Here is a 22,006-nt window from a genome sequence, read left to right on the forward strand (position 1 = left end):
CCAAAAATAAAGACTTTCTAAAGGATAACATTTCTATTTTACACAGTGCATTTGCAAGCTTCTTACTCTGTAAATATTCACAACCTAAATAATATTTTAGGAAAGAAATATAAAGCAAATTTACCTTGTTAGTCAGGTTCCTGGAGCTATCTGAAGCCAGTTAGAAATCACTGTAAATTCACCGCTTTTGGCTGCTAACCACTGTGTTTGTTTCCTGTCCTAAGAATTAGCAGCACATAAAACTGGAAGTACATACCAGTATTCCCAGATGTATTTCCACACACACCTTATTAGCTATTGCTCCTAGTTTGACATTGCTTCAGAGATTGGGCTTACCTCAGCTTTCTTGGATCTTCTTCTCTTTCTATTGGTCCCTGTTGTTAGGCTGTAATAGCTTGAGTCGGGCTACAAGCCGTGTTCTAGGAATACAGCCTCATATATACGCATCAGTGGTTACAGCTTTTAACCCCTGAAACATCTGAGGCACCTCAGCACCTAGGCAGGAAAGCAAGGAAATCCTGGCCTTAATATCAAGCAGCCACAGAGCTGAAGGCATTTAATTTTTTTATGTTGTATCAGATGAGAGGAGCTAGATGAAACAGGTAACCCAAAATGTACACTTACTCAAAATTTTTGTTAGAAGATAATTTACACTCAAAGCTCACTTACATCATAATTCATTTTCATAATACCTGAATTGGCCACAAAGAATTAAAACCAGTGCCATCTGTTTCTACAGAAATATTTTATTTGATTTTTATTAAATGCAGATGCTGTCATGCCATTTAAAGACAAAATTTTTGATTAGGAGAAGAAGAGAGCAAAAGCTTTTGCTAAGAATTTTTTTAATAACATATTTCCTGTTCTTTAAGCCTTAACTTTTCCTTTTTTTTCCAGAGAGATATTTACATATATTTCTACAATATTACAATACTCTCCAGTGCCTCCTGCAATTTTTTTATCATTGATCTAAAATAAACTCTTTGCAGACAACTTGCTCGCCAAAGACAGACACATATTTCTCACATTAAGTATTTTGGAAGATTTTTGTTTTCCTTTTGAGTTCCAACTTAAAGTAACAACTTCATATCGGAAAAAAAAAAACAAAAAACTATCCACTTTCAAAGCCAGAACAATGACATAAATATTTTAAGAAGAAAGCTAATGAAAATTATTGAAAATATAAAATATATCCTGGTACTTTTAATGAGTTATATTAGTTTTAAAATGTAGTTACATAACTATTTTAATTCAGTTTAATCTGATTTATTTTAACCATAAAACTTATAATGACTTATTTCATAATTTTTAATACCTTATTTCTTAAACTMAGAATGACTCAAAAGAAGTTTAGAAGTAGAGAAGACAAAAAGTAGTCAAGAAAGGAAAGCAAACTTTCACTGACTTCAGTAAGGTTAATATTAAACATGTCATAAATCTTTTTTCATGAGTATGTGTTTTTACTACCATGCTTCTTGTTTAGGAAAAAAATTCATCCTTACCATGAATAATTTTTGCATTGCTCACATTCTTAAAAATAAAATAAGTGCTTAAGTGTTCCACTCTGCTAGAGTTCCAGGCCCTGCAACACCTCTTAAAGGTTATTAGGGATTTCTTACAAACTAGGTATAAAACTGATTCCTTCATGCATACTAAGTAGAATATTTTAATAATTTWAATTAGATTAAATTCATTTACATCTGTACCTAAAAACAAAGGTTATAGTTTTAAGCAGATATACTAATAATAGGGAAAAAGTCAAAAAGCACCACAAATATTTTCTTTATCAGTGTCACTTTAAACACCTAAGTGTTAAAATGTTTAAGATTAAGACGTRCTGCAGAAGACCTGGTACCCCACATTAGTTATAAGGGTGCTTGTCAGCTGGAGTCCACCTAATGGAGATGGAAAGAGGCAGAGGCACCACTGTGGGAAGTTTAAAATAGTTGCATGTCCAGTTGTTGGTTATTTAAGGAGGCTTCATCATGAAAAGTGCATCTATGATTCTTGTAAACACAAGCAGTGCAAAATAAAACAGGTTTGCATTATGCTAAATCTTCACAAAGGGTATAGAGAGAATATGGATGCACTCAGGTCTCTTTGCCACTAAAGAAGGAGCTGAATCCATCACAAATATTGCACTGAACAGTCTAAAGCTGCAAGTCCTGATGGCAGATATCTGTTGTGACTCATTTAAATACATGTTGGCAGATATTTATATTTAGCAACAACAAAAAAAATGGTTTATCTTTCACTTCACAGTAGTCTGAATTTACCTGCTATTTTTGCCTGTGAATCATATCCAAATATTCGTTACATAATCAGAGAAGTCCCTGGYGAAAGGATTTACTATTTACCTTGTGGCAGGCAGGGGCAATATTTGTGTGCAATACTGTTCATCAAGGGCTCACAATCTGCCCTTTGTGGATTTAGAGACCAGGTGTTTGATCCTTACCAAACACACACATTGCCATCCCATTCAAACAGGAACTCTTCACTGGGAGAAGAAAACAGCAAAATACATTTTCTAAGGTTTTCTCAATAATGTGAATTTCCATTTCTTCTAATGCAAACAAAGAGAGAAAAAAAAAAAAAAAAGAAGACAAGAAATGTCCCCAAAATCAGGAAGCAAGGGTGTGACTCCTGTAAAATGTATTCTCACGTGCACTCAAACATTTTTGAAATATCTCTGTAGAAACTAGTGATTGCTTGGGTGCCTCAGCAGACTTTGCAGAAAGCCTGTATTCCATGAAGCCTTCAAGATGATGCACATATCACACATTTGTTCTGTTCAGTCCTCCAGCATCTGGTGTTAATATTTAGTATTTAAAGGGTGCAGTATATGATGATAAAGTTTTACAGACTAATAAAAACACATGGCCAAGATTTTGAAAAATGACTAATGGTTTGGGAGACTTTTACGTATCCAACCTGAGACTCTTTCCAGGACCTGATTTTCAGTAAGAGACAGCTAAGACTTTTGTGTTAATGAAGTAATTCTTAACTGGAGAAGCTGAGCGATCAAAGGCAAATATCAGTGAACACAAAGTGCTCCTGAGACCATGAACAATCCCCCAAAAAGTACCAGTATGAAAGGTTTTTGCATGACAATAAAAGGAAGTGGAAAAATTATTACAATAAAAATACTGTGGATACCCACCCTGCATTTTGGAGACCTTTTAAGAGATACAGTTGGGATTGTTCTAGTTTGAGAAAGATGTCTCAAGCTATTACAGAATTTCTACTCCATATGTCTCCTTTCAATCCACAGTTTTAATCAAGAGAATTTGCATTTAAAAAAAAATAAAAAATGCAGGAGCATCAACAACTGGGGTGGTGACATCTCTGGAGGGGAGTAATGTACCTGATTGAAATTAAAACAGCTCAGAACCTTAAGAAAAACTAGAAGAGTAAAAAAGATAGACTAGGAAGACCCATTGGGAGAAGATATGGACAGCTGGGTGTGGTGTTAGGAGCTCAGAGCTGCTGACAGTTAAAAAAAGGCATTGCTTTCTTTCAGTAATGGCTGCCATATGTCTCAGATTCGATTCGAAGCAAGGTCTGTTAAGCATCAAGCATGTATACAGTTGATCAGCAGCAAAGCCAGGAGCACGCTGCAGGCAGAGCTCATTCATCAGCCCTGTGCATTGTGCCATTTGGCAGAGGTGCAATTCTGGGTGACTAAATTTGGGAAGTGCTTTACTAAAGAGCCACGTGTCTTGCTCCAGGACAGTCAGTTTATCTGAAACAGGCTCTTGCATTATCTTCATGGTCACTAGAGAAAAGGTAAAACTTCAAAAGCTGAAGGCAGTAAGTCYAGTTTGTGTCCTTCATCACATACTCCAATGGTATCTCCAGGCACCTTTGGGGTGCTGATTTTTTAATCAGGGTCCAGTTTGCCTCTTTCATTTCTGATGATCAGCATGTAGTGATCCCTCTTGTTCTACATTGCTGCGCTGTTTTACCCAGAGTCAAAAAGACAAAACTTCTATTTCCAAGCCATTCCCTGGCCTCCAGACTGTGATGTATCTCAATTATTATCTGCCGCTCCTTTTAAAAAATGGCCACAAAAGGTCAGCAAGATCAAAGAGTCTAAAAGGAAGCAGATGACTGAGCCCTTCAGGCTAGCCCAAGGGACACTGCACACAGATCAAAGGACCAGCCCAGATGTTCCAGACTCTGCTCCTATGGATGTATTTTGCATTATTCCTAGCAAAAGAAAAAAGAAATTAAACCAAAACAGACTGAGGAGCAGGAATGTTTGCACCTCTCCTAGAAGCCTAGAATTATCTGTTTAGATGTCTCAGTGGAAGAAATCTTTTGTGCATATGCAGGCAGCTCAAGTATTGAGAGTTTACCAGGGGAGCTTTCAGTTTAGATCAGAACACATTGTTTAAAGAAAGCCTGGGGAACAGTTTGACTGGTTTAATTTGTTAAGTGGGGATATGACCTGACCTCTTGCTTATACTGGATTTAGGTAGGTGAGATCCTMTTCTAAAAGTCGAGAAACAAAATTCTAGCAGTTTGCTTTCTGCACACCTTCACTCCCTTGTAAAAGCCACAGTGGGAACTGTGTATCTTAGCTTAAAGACATCATTGCAGAGCAACACATTTCAGAAAAGAACTATGGAAAAGGGCTCAGCTTTTATGAGAAATATACTGGGTTCCTGCATATGCTTCATTAAATAATTTTTTGGCATTCTCTTCCCTTTGTCTCTCTGTTTTGAGCTCTTTACCACAGTGACACCATAAAGGTTCCATGACCCAATTCCAAGATCTGATGTTTGTCTTGGCTTGCTAGGTTTACTTTATCTACTATGTGAATGTTGCTGTCAATCTCTTATTTTAGTTTTTTTTTCATGCTTTTTTCATGCTTTCAACAATTTTAACACTGAAACAAATCTATCCTACTAAGGACAAGATTTTTAAAATGCTAAATATATCTTTAATTAAATATCTAATGTGCATTTATCATTTACATCTGTATTTTGAGTTACTGGGCCCACGTGTGGCTATTTAGATGATTTATATTTTCCAGACAACTAATAGTAAATTAAAACATGAATTAGTGATCTGATACTCATTCTGCAAACCTGAAGTTTTGAAACATAGACCATCAAGGATTAAATATTCTGAGATAACATAAGGATAGTGAAAACAGACCATGTTTTCACTCCACTCTAATTATATCCTTATTCTTAATTTATGTTAACTTCACTTTTCTTATTTTCGTCTGTTGTAAAAGAAGCCCAKAAATATTAGAATTTATCTTCTTGTTAGATCCCACAGTAAGACAATGAATTCCAAGTAGTTTAAACTTCACATAAAGTTCTGTCCTCTAAAATAAATGACTAGGGTTTCAGAAAGAACTCCCACAACTTAATGAAAAATATAATTTATTCCCCTTATAATAATGCTCTGCTATAGTGATTTTGCCACATGAGAAATTCAAGGTTCAGGGGCTTTATTTTAATATTTAGAAAGAAAAGCCAAATGGCACAAGCTATACGAAAACTCAGCTTTTATTTTCCATTAATTGTAGTAATTTTTGTTCTAATTTTTAATGCAGATACTCTTGGGAAATAATGAAATTAAACATTAGAATATGTGATTTTAATTTTCTTAAATTGCAATATCAGTCACCGCTTTCAAGAGCTGGCATTTCCCAAAGCACTTGAGTTTTCTTCCAGAGTTCCAGCTTCAAGCTCAAATCTCACTCCCCATGACTGCTCCAGTCACTGATTAGCCTTTCAGATGGAACAAGCTGAAACTAAGTCTTTATAGTGTAGATGAAATTCCTCAACACCCAGCACTTTGATGCAAACTGACACCACCCTTTTCTTTGAAGTCAGCTCTGGAACCCAGCTCCAGGGAGAATTCACCCTCCATCCCTGTGCAAGCACCRTGCAGTGATCCAGAGCCCTCAGCAATCAAAGAGTTGGGCTTCAAYGTCACCTGCTCTTTACTTAGATGAATCCCTGCTCTTCATGGTGGCAGACAGGAATCTCAGAGTGAATCCTGAGTTCCTTTCTGCACTCAGTGTATAAAATATACCTCCTGTTAGGGTTGTGATTTTCATTAGGAACACCATACCTTTCCTTCTTTTGAACCAAGGGTGGAAATAAAAATACTGCAGGGGATAATTTTTCTTACCCAGACTCAGGAACCTGAATTAAAAAAAAAAAAAAAAAAAAAAACCAAACTCATTTTTTGCACATGTAATCACAAATTCTTTTTTGAAGTCAATGCAACGCTGCACATGATTTTGAGAAATTATTAGTCTTCTTGTTTATTTTTTTGACAGCAAAAATGACTGTAATGATGAAATCTAAAGGTGAAGAGATAAGAGAATTGAGAGATTTTGCATATCTGATGAAGAACACAAGGCTAAAGTCAGAAAATTCTTTAGTATTAGGCAGCTAATTAAGTTTTCTAGCAAGAAAATGCACTAAAATTCAAATATTTTAAACAATGTAGGGGTTTTTTTGCATGAACATGTAAAAATATTTTTAAACATCTCATAGCAATGGATTTAGACACTTCAAAATATCACCGAAGAGTGCTTTCTTGGAGGAAATTAAAAATATCATGTTTCTTTACATCTTTCCTCATCAGAAGGATTTGCTTTGCCCTCTCTTGTCAGAACAGTAGTGCTTTTTCCAAAATAAAGCTTTCCTCTTCTTCAGAACTCAGGTGTATTCAACCAAATKCCTTTGTTTCTGGACTGTTGTATGGACTATAAATAATGTTTCTCCTCTCCTGTATTTGCCTCATTTCTTCATTGCCTTCTTAATTAGACTCTCTTTTCAACTTTTTTTTTTTTTTAACAATTTCAGAATAAAAAAGTATGCTATACCAAAGAGTTACTGCATAAGAGAGATTAAACTTAAAAAACAATTATTCTAGTAATCAAAACTTGTTAAAATATTCTGTTATCTAATCTGTAGATTAAGAATTCAAATTATGAAAAGGAAGATAATTCACCTCCCAAAATATGCGGAAGGGTTTATATCCACAAAGTGTCATGGTTTATAACACTAAAGAGTAGCAATAAATACATTTTCAGATGTGCTGGTGCCCATTGAACCCCTTAGCTCCTGATAATACAAGTATACCTTTATAAATTAATGGAGGGATAAACAAATAAAAAAAGCAGCAGCTAGAATCTTAAGGGTCCACAAAAGCATGAAACTGYGAGCAACTTAAAGTATCAAACCTGAAATTTGCAAAGCAAAGTTTTTATGTTATTCAGTGGGCACAGCCTTGAGCAATTCAGTCTCCGTTTTGAACTCACATTGGGCACTTCAGGCAGTCAACTCTCTGAGAAAACAAATGGGATCATTCTTATGGTTCCAGCATGTGTAGATATGGGCGCAGTTGCTTCCTGTTTAGCCCACAATCACAATCTGAGTATAAATGTTAAAAATTTTTCCAGCCTCTAAAAACTGCTTTTCTTTACGTATTGAAATKATAGTTTGCCCTGGTACTTCAACCTGATCTTTCTACATTCAAGGTGAGTATCCTAAAATACAGCTAGTACTCCTTTTCTTTGTCTGTGCTAACTGATGTTGAAACTGTTCAAAGTAGAAAAGAGAGTTATTTAYTTATGAAAGCCTTAAGGCCTACCAATCAAGTTCTTTACTTACAGATGAAAAGTCTTTAAACCAATATCTAAATCTGAAAAAAAAATCAGAACCAAAATGTCCTCCCTGAACACTCTGTCTCTTAGGATGGTGGCATGTTTGCCAGTGCTGTCCCACGTGGGAGAGTTAGATGGGGTGGTTCTCTGACTTCACTGCCACTACTCAGTAAATCACAAGTGTCAAAATGGGAGCAGACCTCCACAAGCCAGCTAAAATATCAAAAGCAAGATTCCAGTTTCTGCCTATGGAATCTATATCCAGCCGAGTTAAGATTTTGTGAGTATTATGGGAGTTGGAATTATGGACTGGAACCTAAAACAAGAAATTTTCCGCATGAATTTCATGCTAAACTGTCCAGGTGCAGACCTAGTTGTTAAAATTGATATTGTTCTCCATTGGTACTAGTACCCTTAAAATCACAGATTGACAGAAATTATAAATAAGTTTGAAGAAATATCTGCAGGTTGTTTAGTTCAACCTCCTTCTAAAGTTAAGACTAACTTCAAAGAGAAATCAGTCCCTCAGGGCACTGCCCATGCAAGTTATGATAATTTCTAAGGGCAGAGTCCTCAGCCTCTTTGGGCAATCTGTGACAGAGCTTTATGCAGTCATCGGGAAAAGTTTCTTTGTATGTCAAATTTCTCTTTCTGGAATTTTTTCTTTGCCACCTTCCCCTTTCACCATGCACGCCAAAACCAGACACTTTTTCTATGGTACTCTATGGAAGACTGCCATAAGACATAGACTGAGACATATAATGTATTAGAGAGGCTAAGAGGAGTCTTGGCATTACCTGGAAAGAAGGCTGAGAAAAGTTCTCTTAACAGACGTCTCRGTGGCTTTTCACCAAACTTTATTTTGCTTTTTAATCGCAAAAATTCTGCCCTCTTCAGTCTATGTTTATTGCAACTGTACATATAACAACTCAGATTGACCTTCTGAATGATATTTTGCCTTTTAGTCCTCAGTTTTCCAAATGATTTGGTTCATGCTGAGCAGCTACCCTTTTATTGCCTTTCACTAGTACCAAAGGTTTGCAGTAGAAATAGGACCTTGCCAGGTTCCTTGCGCTAGAATACAGCTCTATTCAACAACTAACTGCTCATTTCTTTCTTGACCCATTTGACTATGCTGGACTTATAAAGCTGTAGAGGGCATGAAGGATTTATTATTCCAGTAGTCCAAAAATTCATGTGTCCCTGCCTGTTCCTTCTAGGGATCTTCTGCAATTCAACCTAATGTGAAGAATATCTTTTAAATCAGACAACGCTTGTCATCTTGAAATCAGACAATGCTTGTCATCTACCTTTGCGAATGGTTGTGCAACACACTTGTAGACCAGTTCCTAAAATTCCATGAGTAAGGCTCTTGTGTGTCACAATATATTGTTGCTGTAATACTCCTTTTCATTGTATTTGTGGCAAAGTTTCATTTATTTTCATGTGTGCCTTCAAATTCATGACTTTCTTAAAGTTCTTAATTTTTGTGGGTTCTTCCATATGAAACTCCATATGAAAGTTTTATGATATATTTAACAACTTTGACCTGAAGGAAGGAGAAACACATAYGGTAAGTAAATTTTACAGCAGTACTATAGATTGCATGGTATGTTGCCCCAAATTCAGGCTGATTTACCCATTCCATTGCGTCCATGCTACTGCAGCTGGGTTATCTGTTCATGTTGCCTACTTTGAAGTAACATGTTCACCTGTGAACACAGGTATTTCATAATATGATCAAGTTAAGTGGAAATAGGAAGGTATGCATCATGTTTTCTGGTTTCTGGAATATAGAGGGTTTTATAACCAAGGCCTGTCACTGTCCTTCCCTGGAAGGGCAGAAATTGCAAGTTATAGTGACTCAGTTTCCAAGACATTAGCTTTGTCAGGTATTGCCCAACATCTAAATTTCTGCATATTGTCTAGAAAATAATTTATGTTGCTTTCATAAAATGAGCTGTAAAGAACACATCTATTGTTGCCTATCTGTCTCTGTAAGATTTGTAGAGATGGGGAACTTAAACGTCCCTACAATGATTCAGAACAATTCATTAGTGCAAAAGCAGGAACCTGAATTTCTAACAGCATGAAAGGAGAGAATTGTGGCCCAACTCTTTTTCAGCAGAAAGATCTCATTTTTATTTTTTTTTTTTTTTTAAATAGGTAGCAGGACAATTCCTGAAACAAGCTGAAAAGAAGAATACATTTCTATTGTGTCATTAGAATACAGCAACCAGATGACAAATCTCATTATTTGTTTGTGCTCTAGAAAACCTAGTGTTTAGTTTATWTTTCTATGAAGGGAATTGGTGGGTTAAAGGCTCTCTGGAACTGGTTAAATACTGTCTCCCGTATATCTTTCTCTTCTTTGGGAAGTTTTGCATGCAATTCCTTCTTTTTCTATGTTATAGTGCCTAGGTTTTATTCCATAGTGATTCCTGCTCTGTTATGTTCAGAAAGCCTCAAATTTAGACTTCATTCTTCCATGAAAATTCTAGCCTACTAGTAACAAATTTTATTGCCAATTCTTCCTGTATGCTATGGGTTAAAAAGCAGTAACATTTATGAATTACAAAATTTAAAAAATGAGGAGGGGCATATTTCTATTGTTTTCTGAATATCTCCTTTTGTTTTAGTCCCAGGTTTTTTTGTGAATTGTGTTTTAATTTTGAATGTCTGGAATTGGCAACATGAYGACTAAATTATTTGGTATGGATTGGTTGGGATTTCATTCAGAGGTGACCGTCTCTGCTTTTGCTGTAGAAACTAGCAAATTTTCTGATTGATTGTTTAATAATCTAGTAKTTGAAAAGAAAATAACACCTGTGGGAAGATCTGTGCTTGCAAGAAAGCCACTTACAGCTCTCAGTTACTACCACATTTATTTCAGTGTGTTCCAGGATGCTGACAATATTTGGACTATTTATGCCTGSGTAGAATATACTACCATGTCTTTACCACGTGTAGTTGCATTTTACTCACCACCTGTGGTTCTGAGAAGTTTCACTGYTCTTTTGACAATACTGAAATACTAATTTGCAGGATTTCATTGTGCCATGATACCCACACTGCAAACTTCATAAGGCATCAACTTATTGGCCAACACAAGTGTGGTGGGGCATGTTAAATTACTTTTACAAACATATTGAAACTTCAAAGTAGAGAAAACAGTTTATTTAACCTTAAAATAAATTTTAATAATAATAKAATAGCTTAGATTTTCTTGTCTTAACCTGTTCTTTTCATTTTATAAAAGAAAGAAACATAGTTGACAGTTATATGGACAAAAGAACACTAYTTGATATGTTTTATTTTCTACATCTGGTTAAAAGTAGCATGCAAGTAATTGAGTAAAAATATTTGTATATATGATTTATTTTGAAATAACAATTATACCAGCAATGGATAAAGATCTTACCATGAAGGTTAAATGAAAGTATGACAAAAAGAAGAGTAAAAAATTCTTTAACCTGAATATTTTTTCCTTGTTATCTTTCTCATATTCTATTAATTTAAAAAATGTCATAGGCTATGAACACATATTTTCATAAATTTTAAATTGCTCGTAGATTGTAAAATAATTTTTTCCTTTGTAATGGATAACAACRTAGAAAAATCTTGACAATTAGAAAAGCTGGACAGGAATCTTGTATTTACACAGGCCAGCCCATACTGCTCAGTATAACCCATGATGAAACCCACCTGACTTCCCTGTGAGTCTGGAAACTGCTGGCATGTATYACATGCATGGATATAGATTTTTATCAAGTTTAATCTTTTTCATCATCTCACCTAGCCAGATGAAGGCATATTTTGCACCAGATTTGGTAATTCTTTTGCTTTCTAAATAGAACCATTTGTAAAAATATGCACGTTACCTTAAGGCTGCCAAGTGCATGCTAAATATTAAAAACAGAATGGATWATATGAAGATTGACTCTTGCTTTAAGGCAAATCCTAATTTTAAAGTACTATCACGGTGTATTATTCCTGCAGTTAGTGCCCCTGGAAGGGAACTGGCTGATCCCAGGTGTCTCACTCCAGTGAAATCTCAGCAGCCACCCGAAGGCAGTTGTACATCTCCTGTGGCAGGTCAGCCCGAGTCAGATTGTTTCCATCCAGGCGTAAATGTGTGATCTTGGAATAGGTCGTTGGTCCCACCACCTTACAGAAACTGCTCAATGGGAACTCTGAAGCAAAGAGAGGAGAAACAAGAGGAAAACATAAATAATTAGGAAAGTAGGACAAAACCATTATTTTTCTGCTTTAAAAAAAAAAACAAAACGGTTGGAAATTGTGACCATAATTTATTATACTGTTTTCAATATTTTGTATTTACACTGACGCAAATTCCCGTAACTTTATTGCAACTTGAGAGACTTCTGTTGGGAGAGGTTCTTTTCATTGGTTGTGAGAGGGTCAGAATTTCAAAACTGACTTTTTCAAATGCTATTTGCTCCCTGTACTAATTTGTCTTTTAGACTTCAGATTTTATAGAAGTCTAATCTGGCATTTAGATAAAAAGAAGAATCACCCTTCAGTAAAACTGGAGATGCAATGGGAGGAATCAGTCATGCAGSGTAAGTTACCATGGAAGGGTAAAACTGGTACATGAGATATTGAAGGAAGCAAAAAGTTTTTGGAGAAATTCATACCATGACGCAGCTTTACCCTAAAGGACAGGCAGCCAGTGGGTGTCTGTGTATTTTGTATGTATTTTATATTTACCATTTTGATTTGCCTTTTTCAAAATGAAATTTGAGTCTAGAGTTGGAGAAGAATTTGACATTTAAATTGTGCAGATGAACTTTTCCACATCAGGATTAGAAGGTGAGCATAAATGCAAAAAATACGCATAAAAATATTTGTATTTATTTTTATTTATATATTATGCTATATATGATGTATTGAAGCATTATTTTGTTTGCATAACACCAGAAACATCTTGAATGCAAATCTTCCTTGTATCCTATGATCAGTATTAACCATAAGCTAGAAATTATATGAGTCACTGAAGTTCTCTGCTCACACAAAGCACTTACAGGCACCTTTTACAGACCTCTTTTATGCAGAGCAAAATCCTCAGGAAGGAACATATGTGAATAAATCTGATGCCCCCTGAATACCACATTGTGTAATTTTGCAAAGGTGATCTCCATTCCCATCTGTATTTCCTTTGAGTCTAACAGAGGATTAATCTATTGAAAAGCTCCATAACTACTAAAGAAGCAGTCTGAGAGACTTGCTCTTCTTCAGAACACTGACATCAGATGAATTCACACAGAAGATATTTTAAAAGGTTGAAGGAGACTCCTTCAGCGGACCCATACATCTCATTTCTGAGACATAAAGTGAGCATTCTCAAAATCAAATGCCATTTGAATTACCAATCACAGGTCATTCATGGACTTCTGAAAGCACCTCCTTATGTATATTTTCTGTGTGGCTACTTAACTCATCTATGGAAATGTGATCACCTACTTCAGATTGTAGTACTAAAGGAAGTGGAGGAAGCACCTTTCATAGCCCCTCATTAACTTCTGGACTGACATTCTTCTAATTGAATTCTTCCAGAACTTGCATTACAATATTTTTCTATCACTGATGAAAGATGTCTTTTGTAAACTAAATATAAATGAACAGGTAGCTACTTAGAGCATAAGACCTTAGGTAATAAGACTCGTGTGCCTTCCACAAGATAAATTGTTTTGATAGGGATTAAGAAAATATAATTCAAAAGTCACATCTTGTTTACCAATTTGAATAAGGCAAATCAAAGTAATTTCCTAGATTTCCTGTGCAGTGTACAACCCTCTTTTGGAAAGATRAGAGATGAACGGCATCCTTTGGGCAGTCCATATTGTAATACAGTAAAATTTTAAGACTTCAGACCAATTCTGATACTCTTCTGGTTCAGAATATAACAGCAGAAGCAAACTATTGATTCTTGTGCATTAAAATAATATACTCTGAGACATGTTTATAAGATTATGACTGTGTGGAATTTTGTTGAATTAAAACGTAAGTTCCTGAGATTTTAACTCATTTTATTGGACTGTAGACTCTATTATTGACTGTTTAGTTCCAGTTTTCTTCAGATAGCTTGGGTTTAATTTGTAAAGTTTAAAATAAACATTAATTCTAATACAGATTTTTTTCCATCTTCTTGTCATTCAGGAATGACATAGTAAATATTTTTTTTCTAATGATAAACATGGACAACCTTATAAATTTTAATTTTATAGGGTTTTATTTTTGCCCCCATATTGTTACTTTGGAGCATAAATACTAAAGTTGGCTTGCAAAACAAGATATGCTTATGCAAGTTGGATAGATGTTTATCTACTCAAAGGATGTAAACTCATACAATCAAACCATKAAATTTTACTGTGTTACCAAAATTCTCATCTGTGTTGAATATTTATGAGACTAGAAACACATGGGAACTGGATGGACATCTTGTCCTCACAAGAGTCAAAGGAACTTGGCCATGGATCCTAGTGGGATTTTGCTCCAATTTTTGGTCTACATGTTTGAAAGTGGGTATTAWTTTTTTATACTCTTTATTTAATTGTCAGTTGTTAAAAGCATGAAAAAAAGTTTCATTTTAATTGCAGTCYCCACTAGTAGAAAATATAAGTGAGTGCACTTGATGAGCTGTTACCTATATGATCTAAATGGGGAACTGCAATCCATGAGACTAATAAGTTACATTTATTAATGTTGTAGGTGAAAACATCTTCCTGAATTTATAAAATTCAAGYTCAGAGGCAATGTACCTGGATTTTTTTCCACATATTTTCTCAATACAGAATTCCTGACTCAGACACTGGGAGGATAAGAACTATTGGATGAAAATTGCATTTCCATCTAAACAATTATGTTCTCACTAAAAGTTGCCATAAGAAATTCTGATATTCCAAAAAACTACAAGAAATATGTGGGAAAAAAATACCCCTACAAAACAGTCACAGGCATCTCCCTCTCCCTCTCCCTCTCCCTCTGCCACACCTATAGAGGAAAAAGGGAATAAAGAGACACATATACTTCAGACATAATTTTTGTTTTTAGAAATTTTCACTACATGCTAGGCAAGAGTTTATCCCTTGTATATCAGGACAAAGCTTTTAGTTGAGAGGATTCCTTGTTCAGGTGTGCAGTACAGTGGGCAATCCTAACAGGACCTGAAGTCCCATAGTYGTTAGTGCTGGTATGTGGTCCAGTAAGCACATGTGAAACATTTCTAGACAGGCCATGTTAAAAAAGTCCTTTAGGAATTGAGTGAGCCAGCTAAAAGACTATAAAGCACCTCCACAACTTATTTTGGTTAGAATAAATACAATTAGGGTGTATTTCCTGATCCAGTCAAYAGACTGGAGCAGAATGTATAGCCCATTAACTGTCCTCTGGGACATTGTCATATTTCCCCTTTTTATACTCCATTGACATGAAGTAACCTTATTTCTTCCTGGGGTTTCATGTGGAAGCAACAATGTTCTCCTTAATCTCATACAAGTACAAATGAAATATGGCGAMGTTTGTCTTCAGACCCTCTTGTTTCACTGAACTCTTTGATTTTCTTCCAGCCTGAGGGGCTTCTTTTTGCCTTGAGGAGTCTGTAACACAAGTCTGTGTATGCATGTGTTTGTGTACATGCCCATGTGTGTATATAATACTAATGGCATCCTAAAACTTGGTAGCAAACCTCTGCTGTTATTAAACAGGAAATTCCACCCTTAAATTACCATTAATAAGTAATAGTAAAGGACATTTCAGTTTAGAAACAACAGTTTAGTTTTGAGGTATGGAGAAAGCAAAGGCTTTTCTAAATCTTCCATGGTCCTATTCTAGCTTGGAGATCCAAACAGCACCAAGTACAGTAGACAAAGCTGAGGATTTCATACCTACATTTCATGGAATGGATGTGCCTCAATTTATGAGTTAGAAATCAAGGGAGTTACTCTGAATTTGTTTTCTTMAGAGTTTGCTATCTGCTTTGCCCACTGTTTCTTGCAACACAGAGGCAAACAGAACATGGTGAAGCAAAGCAAATTCTGCTACACATTTTTAATGAGTTTATTCATCAGTTCTTGTTCAAAAAACTCAGTCACTCAAGTAAGGGTATTTCTCAAACTTATTTTTTTTTAATGAATGACAGTTCATAATGATTGTAGCAAGTTCATGGTGAAACTCAAGGACAGTAATTTAGAGAAATATTTCCTCTCTAAGTAATATCAACAAAGTTGGAACCCGATTATCTTTCCTTAGACAAATATAAATGTTAATTGCTAGCTTTAAGATACCTGAGAAAAAGGAAGACAGASCAAGTTAAGAACTCCAGAGAAACATCTTTATGTTAGGTTTCAGTATAATGAAGACTTCAAACTAAATAAGCATAAGCTGAAAGATTATATCTTTTGTGTATTTTAGGACAAATTATCATTACTCCTTAAACAGAAGTCTCTTTCTGCATATGTGTACCACGGGCCATGGTATGCAAAGGAAGCTGGCCTTGTTTACAGTCATTCTTACACAAATCACTGGTAAATTTTAATAATATATCAAACAAAGGAACTGGTCATTGGCTTGAGGCTTAAATATTTACAGATCAACACTCACTCAATTTTCCAAAAGACTGACCACTCACAGCTGTAGGTCAGGTGTCATGAACAGCAAAATCCAAGGGCTTTGATTGCCCTACATATGGTATTTCATTAAACCGTAATGATTATTTCTAACTAATTCTTATCCCACATTGTCAATCAGAATTTTTGGAAACTATATATTATGCCTGTGAAATTAGATACTTGAGAAAACTGATTATTGAAGTCTGATAGATTTGTAGTAAAGAAAAAACTAGTAAACCACAGTTCTTTTTCATCAGTCCATAGGGTAGCAATGAAAGTGTAGCAGTAGCTGGTGAACACTTACTCCCCACTCCATCTCCCTGGAAATGCAACTTTCCTTGCAAAACTAAAATGTTTTCATAGTCCTTGAGTCTGAAGTCCCTAAAAAAGTAGTATCAGGCAAGCTTGGTACCAGGGTATCTTACAGAAGGCTCAGAACAATCATTCTAAGCAGGTAAAAAGGCCTCTTATGTCTCATGAGAAATTAAAAATCATCATTGATAGTTAGTTTACATTAGTTTACTGTATGCCAACTAGCAAGATGATGTAAATGCTCCTGCAGAAGCACTGTTAGGTTTGACACATCTCCCACTCCATTAGGCACTACCACTGACAGAGATGCAACTAGAGAACTTGACACGATGGTGAGGTCTCTCCAGCTCTGCAACCCCTCCTTGTCAGCCCAGGAATAGGACAGCCTTGGAAAAGCCCTGTCTCAGCAGAAACCTGAATAGTCTCATGAAAGGTGYGGCATTTCTTGACTTCAGAAGGAATATTTTTCAAACAATGAGTGAATGGAGACAGGCTTGCCACCTGATCATATAATGTAGGAAACAGGAATGAAAAGAAAGAATGGGGGAAGCTCTTTGGATTTCAAGATAGGCATGAGGCAAGGGAGGAAAGAAACAAATTCAGGTACTCTGAGGTGTCTTTTTCACTGTGTCTTGTGCCTGAAGCCTTATGAATTAGTTGCCTTCTCCCTCTTTCCTCCATCCAACACTTTGACTACCAGCCTCCTGAAAGGTTACCATAGTCAGATCCTCAGCTGCAATCTGTCACTTTTTTCCTGACTTAAGAATTCTGCATATATTTTCCACTGATCAAGCTTTTCACAGTTTTTTCCACAACTGAATAAGACAACTCTATTGTCTTCTGCATAGTTATTCCAATTTACATGAGAATTTGAGCAATAATATCCATACTAGTATGAAACCAGACATTTCTCTCTTTAAGGACACATCAAGTGGCTATTTAAATATCTGTCTTTTAACATAAATCTGGATGACAATCAGGTAAGTGTTAGTGTGCTAATAGTCTAACTCGTACAATTTTTTCAAACTGGTTCATCAATCATTTCAAACACTTCCATTGTCCATAAGTATCTAGTCTGTGGTAAACATTAAAGAATATGTGCAAATTTAACTCACTGTTAATTTTGTTGACTTGGAGGTAGAAGTTTTCCAGGTTCTCACTGACAGTTGGAATGCTTTTCAGCTGATTGAAGGAGAGATCCAACTCAACCAGTGATGTGATGTTGAAGACATTACCTGGTATTCCAGAATCTGTTAATTTATTGTGGGATAAACGTAAATATTGCAGGGCTTTAAAACCTTGGAAGTACTCATCAGGAACATTGGAAATCTGGTTATTATCAAAATACAGCATGAGCAAGGAGTGAGGCAGTCCTGTTGGTAGCTTTGTAAGTTGATTGAAGCTTAAGTCAAGATACAAAAGTGAATTCAGGCCTTTAAAAGCCCCCGAAATAGAATCTGCTTTCAGCTGGTTGTTCTGGAGGTGAATGACAGTCAGATTCATCAGCCCCTCAAGTGCACCAGGGTTGACTTTTGTGATCTTGTTGTGACTTAATTGCAGGTCATCTAGAGTTTTGGGGAGTGGTCCAACAGCTTCAGTCAAATTGTTGTAGTTAATGTGGAGTTTCTTCAGATTCTTTAGTTTAGAGAAGACTCTTCCCTTAATTTTTGAATTTTCCAAATGGTTGTGATCCAGGATCAGCCACTGCAGGTCTGTTACATTGTCAAATGCATTCTCTTCAATTCCCTCAATCATATTGTTTCGCAGATAAAGGTATTTTATTCCACTTGGTACAATTGGAATGGTTTTCAGCTTCAGATTGTCGCAATACATGGCAGTAGGGTAGCTTAAAGGACAATTACATTCTGGGGCACAGACTGCTGCAGATGGCCCAAAAGGATCATAACCATAATCATCTCCAGGACCGTAGTCATACTGGCAGAAAATGCCACTAATCAATAGCAGAAAGATAGGTAGAGAGCTCAAAGTCATCTTTCTAATGTGTCTTGTTCCTGTATGGTGAAAGGGGACAAACAAGATACAGCTTCAATTTTTTATCTCATTCTGCAATATTTGAAATTTTACCAGATAAAGATTATAATTAAAGACAAGTTAGGGTCCTTGTTAGAAGTTTTTAATTCAGAAAAAAAGATTGGATTGCTTGTACTTTGTGGTTACTGCTATGAATTTACTGTCCCTGTCTTGTATAATCTTCCTTTTTATTGCAAAATTGGTGGCCATTCTGCTACAAAATTTCTTTGTGCCTTTCTGCATTTATTCATTAAGTCTCAAGAAAGATGATGAATGCAAAGTTTTTAAATCTGCCTCAGAAGTTTTCAGTTTTGCCCAAGGCCATGTTCAGAGGCAGTTCCGTCATTTAAATTCCATCAAGCATTCCTAATGTGCTGAATTGTATTAAATCTAAAATGTGGCTATTTGAAAGAGACAGGGAAGTTAAAATTGAGGGCTATGCTCTGATGCATTGTGTTTTCTTAAGATGTGTATCTTGAAAAATCTTTTTCTTGTGGATTATGTGCAGTAAAGCATGGTCCACTAAGTTTCATAGTCATTTAACAAAGTAATAGAGAGATAAAGCACATTAACTTTAACATGCCAAACAAGCAGTACCCCATATGTGTGCAATGCACCTGAAATGACTGAGTCTGACAGCAAGTCTGGAATGACTGAATTTCAGGTAATGAAAATGTTCTTACAGATTCTCTGTACAGCAGACGTGTTGATTACATTGTATGCCCATTTTAAATCCATTGAACAATAAAACACTGGCTTCACTCAGTCTTTCAGTTCACATRCAGCAAAATGACACTGAATGTCCTTGGGGATGTTTGTGATCCTGTAWGAATGATGTCACTTAACTTTTTAAGGCCATTCCTTTCTCACAGGATAATCCACAAGACACCAATTAATCTGTGAAGAGTAGTATCTTGTTTATGCCTCTTAATGGCTACATAGATGTTCTGCTGGAAAGTAGGTCTAGAATCAGTAAAGTCAGTGAGCTTACTTTGATTTTCACCAGTAAAAGACAAGACTCCAAGTTCTCAACTGATGTCCAGATAATGAGAGAATTAAGAAAATCCTTAAAACATTTTTTTTTTCTCAAGTTATTTCAGAAAGTATGTGAAGACTGTAAACAGACCACAAGACATTGATCTCATCTGGGCAATCTTCCAGCAGAGTAACTTAGTTTAGCTCTTGGCAYTGTTTAGTGTTACACAGGGGACTTAAAGTGCAGGGCCATAGCTACAAAGCTTTCCCTAATTCCAAATGTCTTTGCTTCCATTGACTTGATAAAAGCCACATCACATTCTAGTGAGATACCAATCTCATTTAAAGTACCTCTAGGCAGAGCCTATTGATCTCATGCAGTGATCATAAAGAATTTTTTAAAAATGTTCTTATGTCACCTCCACTCAATAACCCTTAAAGTCCCACTGCAACATATTGGACTGCTGTCCCCTGAAAAAAGGAATATTATTGCAAATCTTCTCCATGGTGCTGGCCCCATCACATTTATCTAATTACAAACCCCAGGATAATCATCAATTTTCTTTGCCTGTTTTTCATTGCTGCATGAGAACATGCAACATGGACATGAGCTCAACTTTTAGTCCTCTGCTGGTATAACTAAGCACAGCTCATTCTATTTAGGTACTTAACATTAAAGAAAGGAAATCTAGAGTTTCTGTATGCAAAGTATAAAAGAGAGTGCAATGACCTTCTTGGACTACACCCTTTGGCCTTACAGTGACATTTTTTACACATCTCCTTAATGTTATAGTCACAAAATAGCAAAGACATTTAAAATTCAAATTCTGTTGTCCTTCTACTTTCAAATTATATTTTTAATGCTAAGTTTTAATACTGATATCATAGTCTGACAGTCCTTCAAAYAGTGTACAAAATTTAACTGGTCTGCAGAACTCTGGAAGTAATTAAAATGCTAGAGAGCAAGTGTTTTAAATTAATTTATCAACAGTGTTTTAGAACGTATGTGACAATTCTGTAGTTACAAGGCATATGGGCATGTGTATGACATAAAATAGCAAAAAATAACATACACAACATGTAATGTGTTTTACTTGTTTTATTTATACATTTCTCATTCAGATATCTGAATGTTTCTCTGTCAGAAGTGCAAAAAGGTTAATAGATCATGCTTCTTTGTTGCACTGAACTACATGAATCAAAAAGATAAAAATCAGAATGCATTCTTAGGCATTTGTCTCACAACATAAGCATGCTTCAACTAATTTCCTGTGTCTGTTCTAAACAGTTACGTTGTAAAATACCTGTGAAAATATTTGTGAAGTTTCTCAGACAACTTGCCAAAATGTACTAAATGGTAAATCCATGATTTTGGAAAAATGCTTCCTATATTAGAGTAGTCATACTATTCAAACTATGTTTGACCTTATCTATACTTCCTTAATTATAAAGTTATTGTGAAACAAAATAAAAATAATATTAACAGTTAATCAGCCTAAATTCTGTAGCTTAACTTCTTACACAGTTTGCAAAAGATTATCTTTTTTTAAAGTTTCACTAGTGTATTTGAAATGTGTTATAATATTAATTAGAAAATTTAAAATACCTAGAGTTTCCCTCTCACTGTTTAGATGATTAATTATTTAAATATCAGGATTCCTTGTCTTTTTGCAGAATGAAACAAAATGATTTAACAAATGGGGTTTATGGAGCTCTCACCAATATTATGAATGAAAAAGTAGACAGTGAGTACTCTTACAAACTTCTTGGTACAGTATATCAAATCATATTCTGAAGTGGAGCAAAACAGACTGTAAAAAATTGCAACACTGCTGTACAAAATATGTGAAGTTGTTTTAAGGAAACTGAGAAAGCAACGACTAAGCAACTGTTGATTTGTGCTCAATTTACAAATTGGCAAACTTATCCTGTCATGTTTTCACGCTCCCATTGCAGCTACATTTAAATAGCTGAATATTACAGTTAAAACATGCAGTAGCACTTACCTTACTGCCTTGAAGCTGCTTTCCTTAATTCCCAGAGCAGATGCAGTAAGAGACTGTATCGACCAATATATGCTCTAAACAGTGTCAGGAGGTAAAAGTCTGCCAGATCCTCTGTTACAAGAGGGGAAAAAAAAAGCCCTAGTCACACTGTTCTCTGAAGCTGCTCTGTCATCATGGTGATCTTGTGGTGTGGCATGTACAAAAATGCAGCTCTCTAATGAAGTGCAGGTGGACACCATATTTCGTACAAGGACAACCCATCTGCTGCTCCTGTGGGATCAGGGAATGATACTTCACAAACCTGAGAAAGTTTAGAAGCCATAGATCTATACAAAGAATTTTTGTGTTTTAGAGGGAAAACATTCTAGATTGTAAAACAAATTTCAAACAGGCTGTTGTTTTCCAACTTATTT

The 22,006-nt window shown here is 35.6% G+C and overlaps 1 protein-coding gene across 1 annotated transcript; it reads right to left on the reverse strand.

Annotated features, from left to right (window-relative positions):
* Positions 1 to 10,858: 10,858 nt before the first annotated feature.
* LUM (lumican) lies at positions 10,859 to 22,006 on the reverse strand. Its single transcript, XM_057378918.1, has 3 exons — positions 21,594 to 22,006; positions 17,697 to 18,593; positions 10,859 to 11,832 (listed from the first exon to the last, which is right to left on the reverse strand). The coding sequence occupies exons 2-3, from the start codon at positions 18,571 to 18,573 to the stop codon at positions 11,678 to 11,680; spliced, it is 1,032 nt and encodes a 343-aa protein (XP_057234901.1). The 5' UTR covers positions 18,574 to 18,593; positions 21,594 to 22,006; the 3' UTR covers positions 10,859 to 11,677.

The sequence above is a fragment of the Malurus melanocephalus genome, unplaced genomic scaffold, assembly GCF_030028575.1.
Source record: "Malurus melanocephalus ecotype Western Australia unplaced genomic scaffold, MMel_1.1 scaffold_380, whole genome shotgun sequence".
Classification (NCBI taxonomy): domain Eukaryota; kingdom Metazoa; phylum Chordata; class Aves; order Passeriformes; family Maluridae; genus Malurus; species Malurus melanocephalus.

Excerpts from the sequence above, each read along its gene's own strand:
- LUM (XM_057378918.1), bottom strand. The coding sequence starts at position 18,573 with ATGACTTTGAGCTCTCTACCTATCTTTCTGCTATTGATTAGTGGCATT. Across the intron at positions 11,833-17,696 it reads CCAAGTCAACAAAATTAACA|AGTTCCCATTGAGCAGTTTC; the intron begins GTGAGTTAAATT and ends TCTTTGCTTCAG.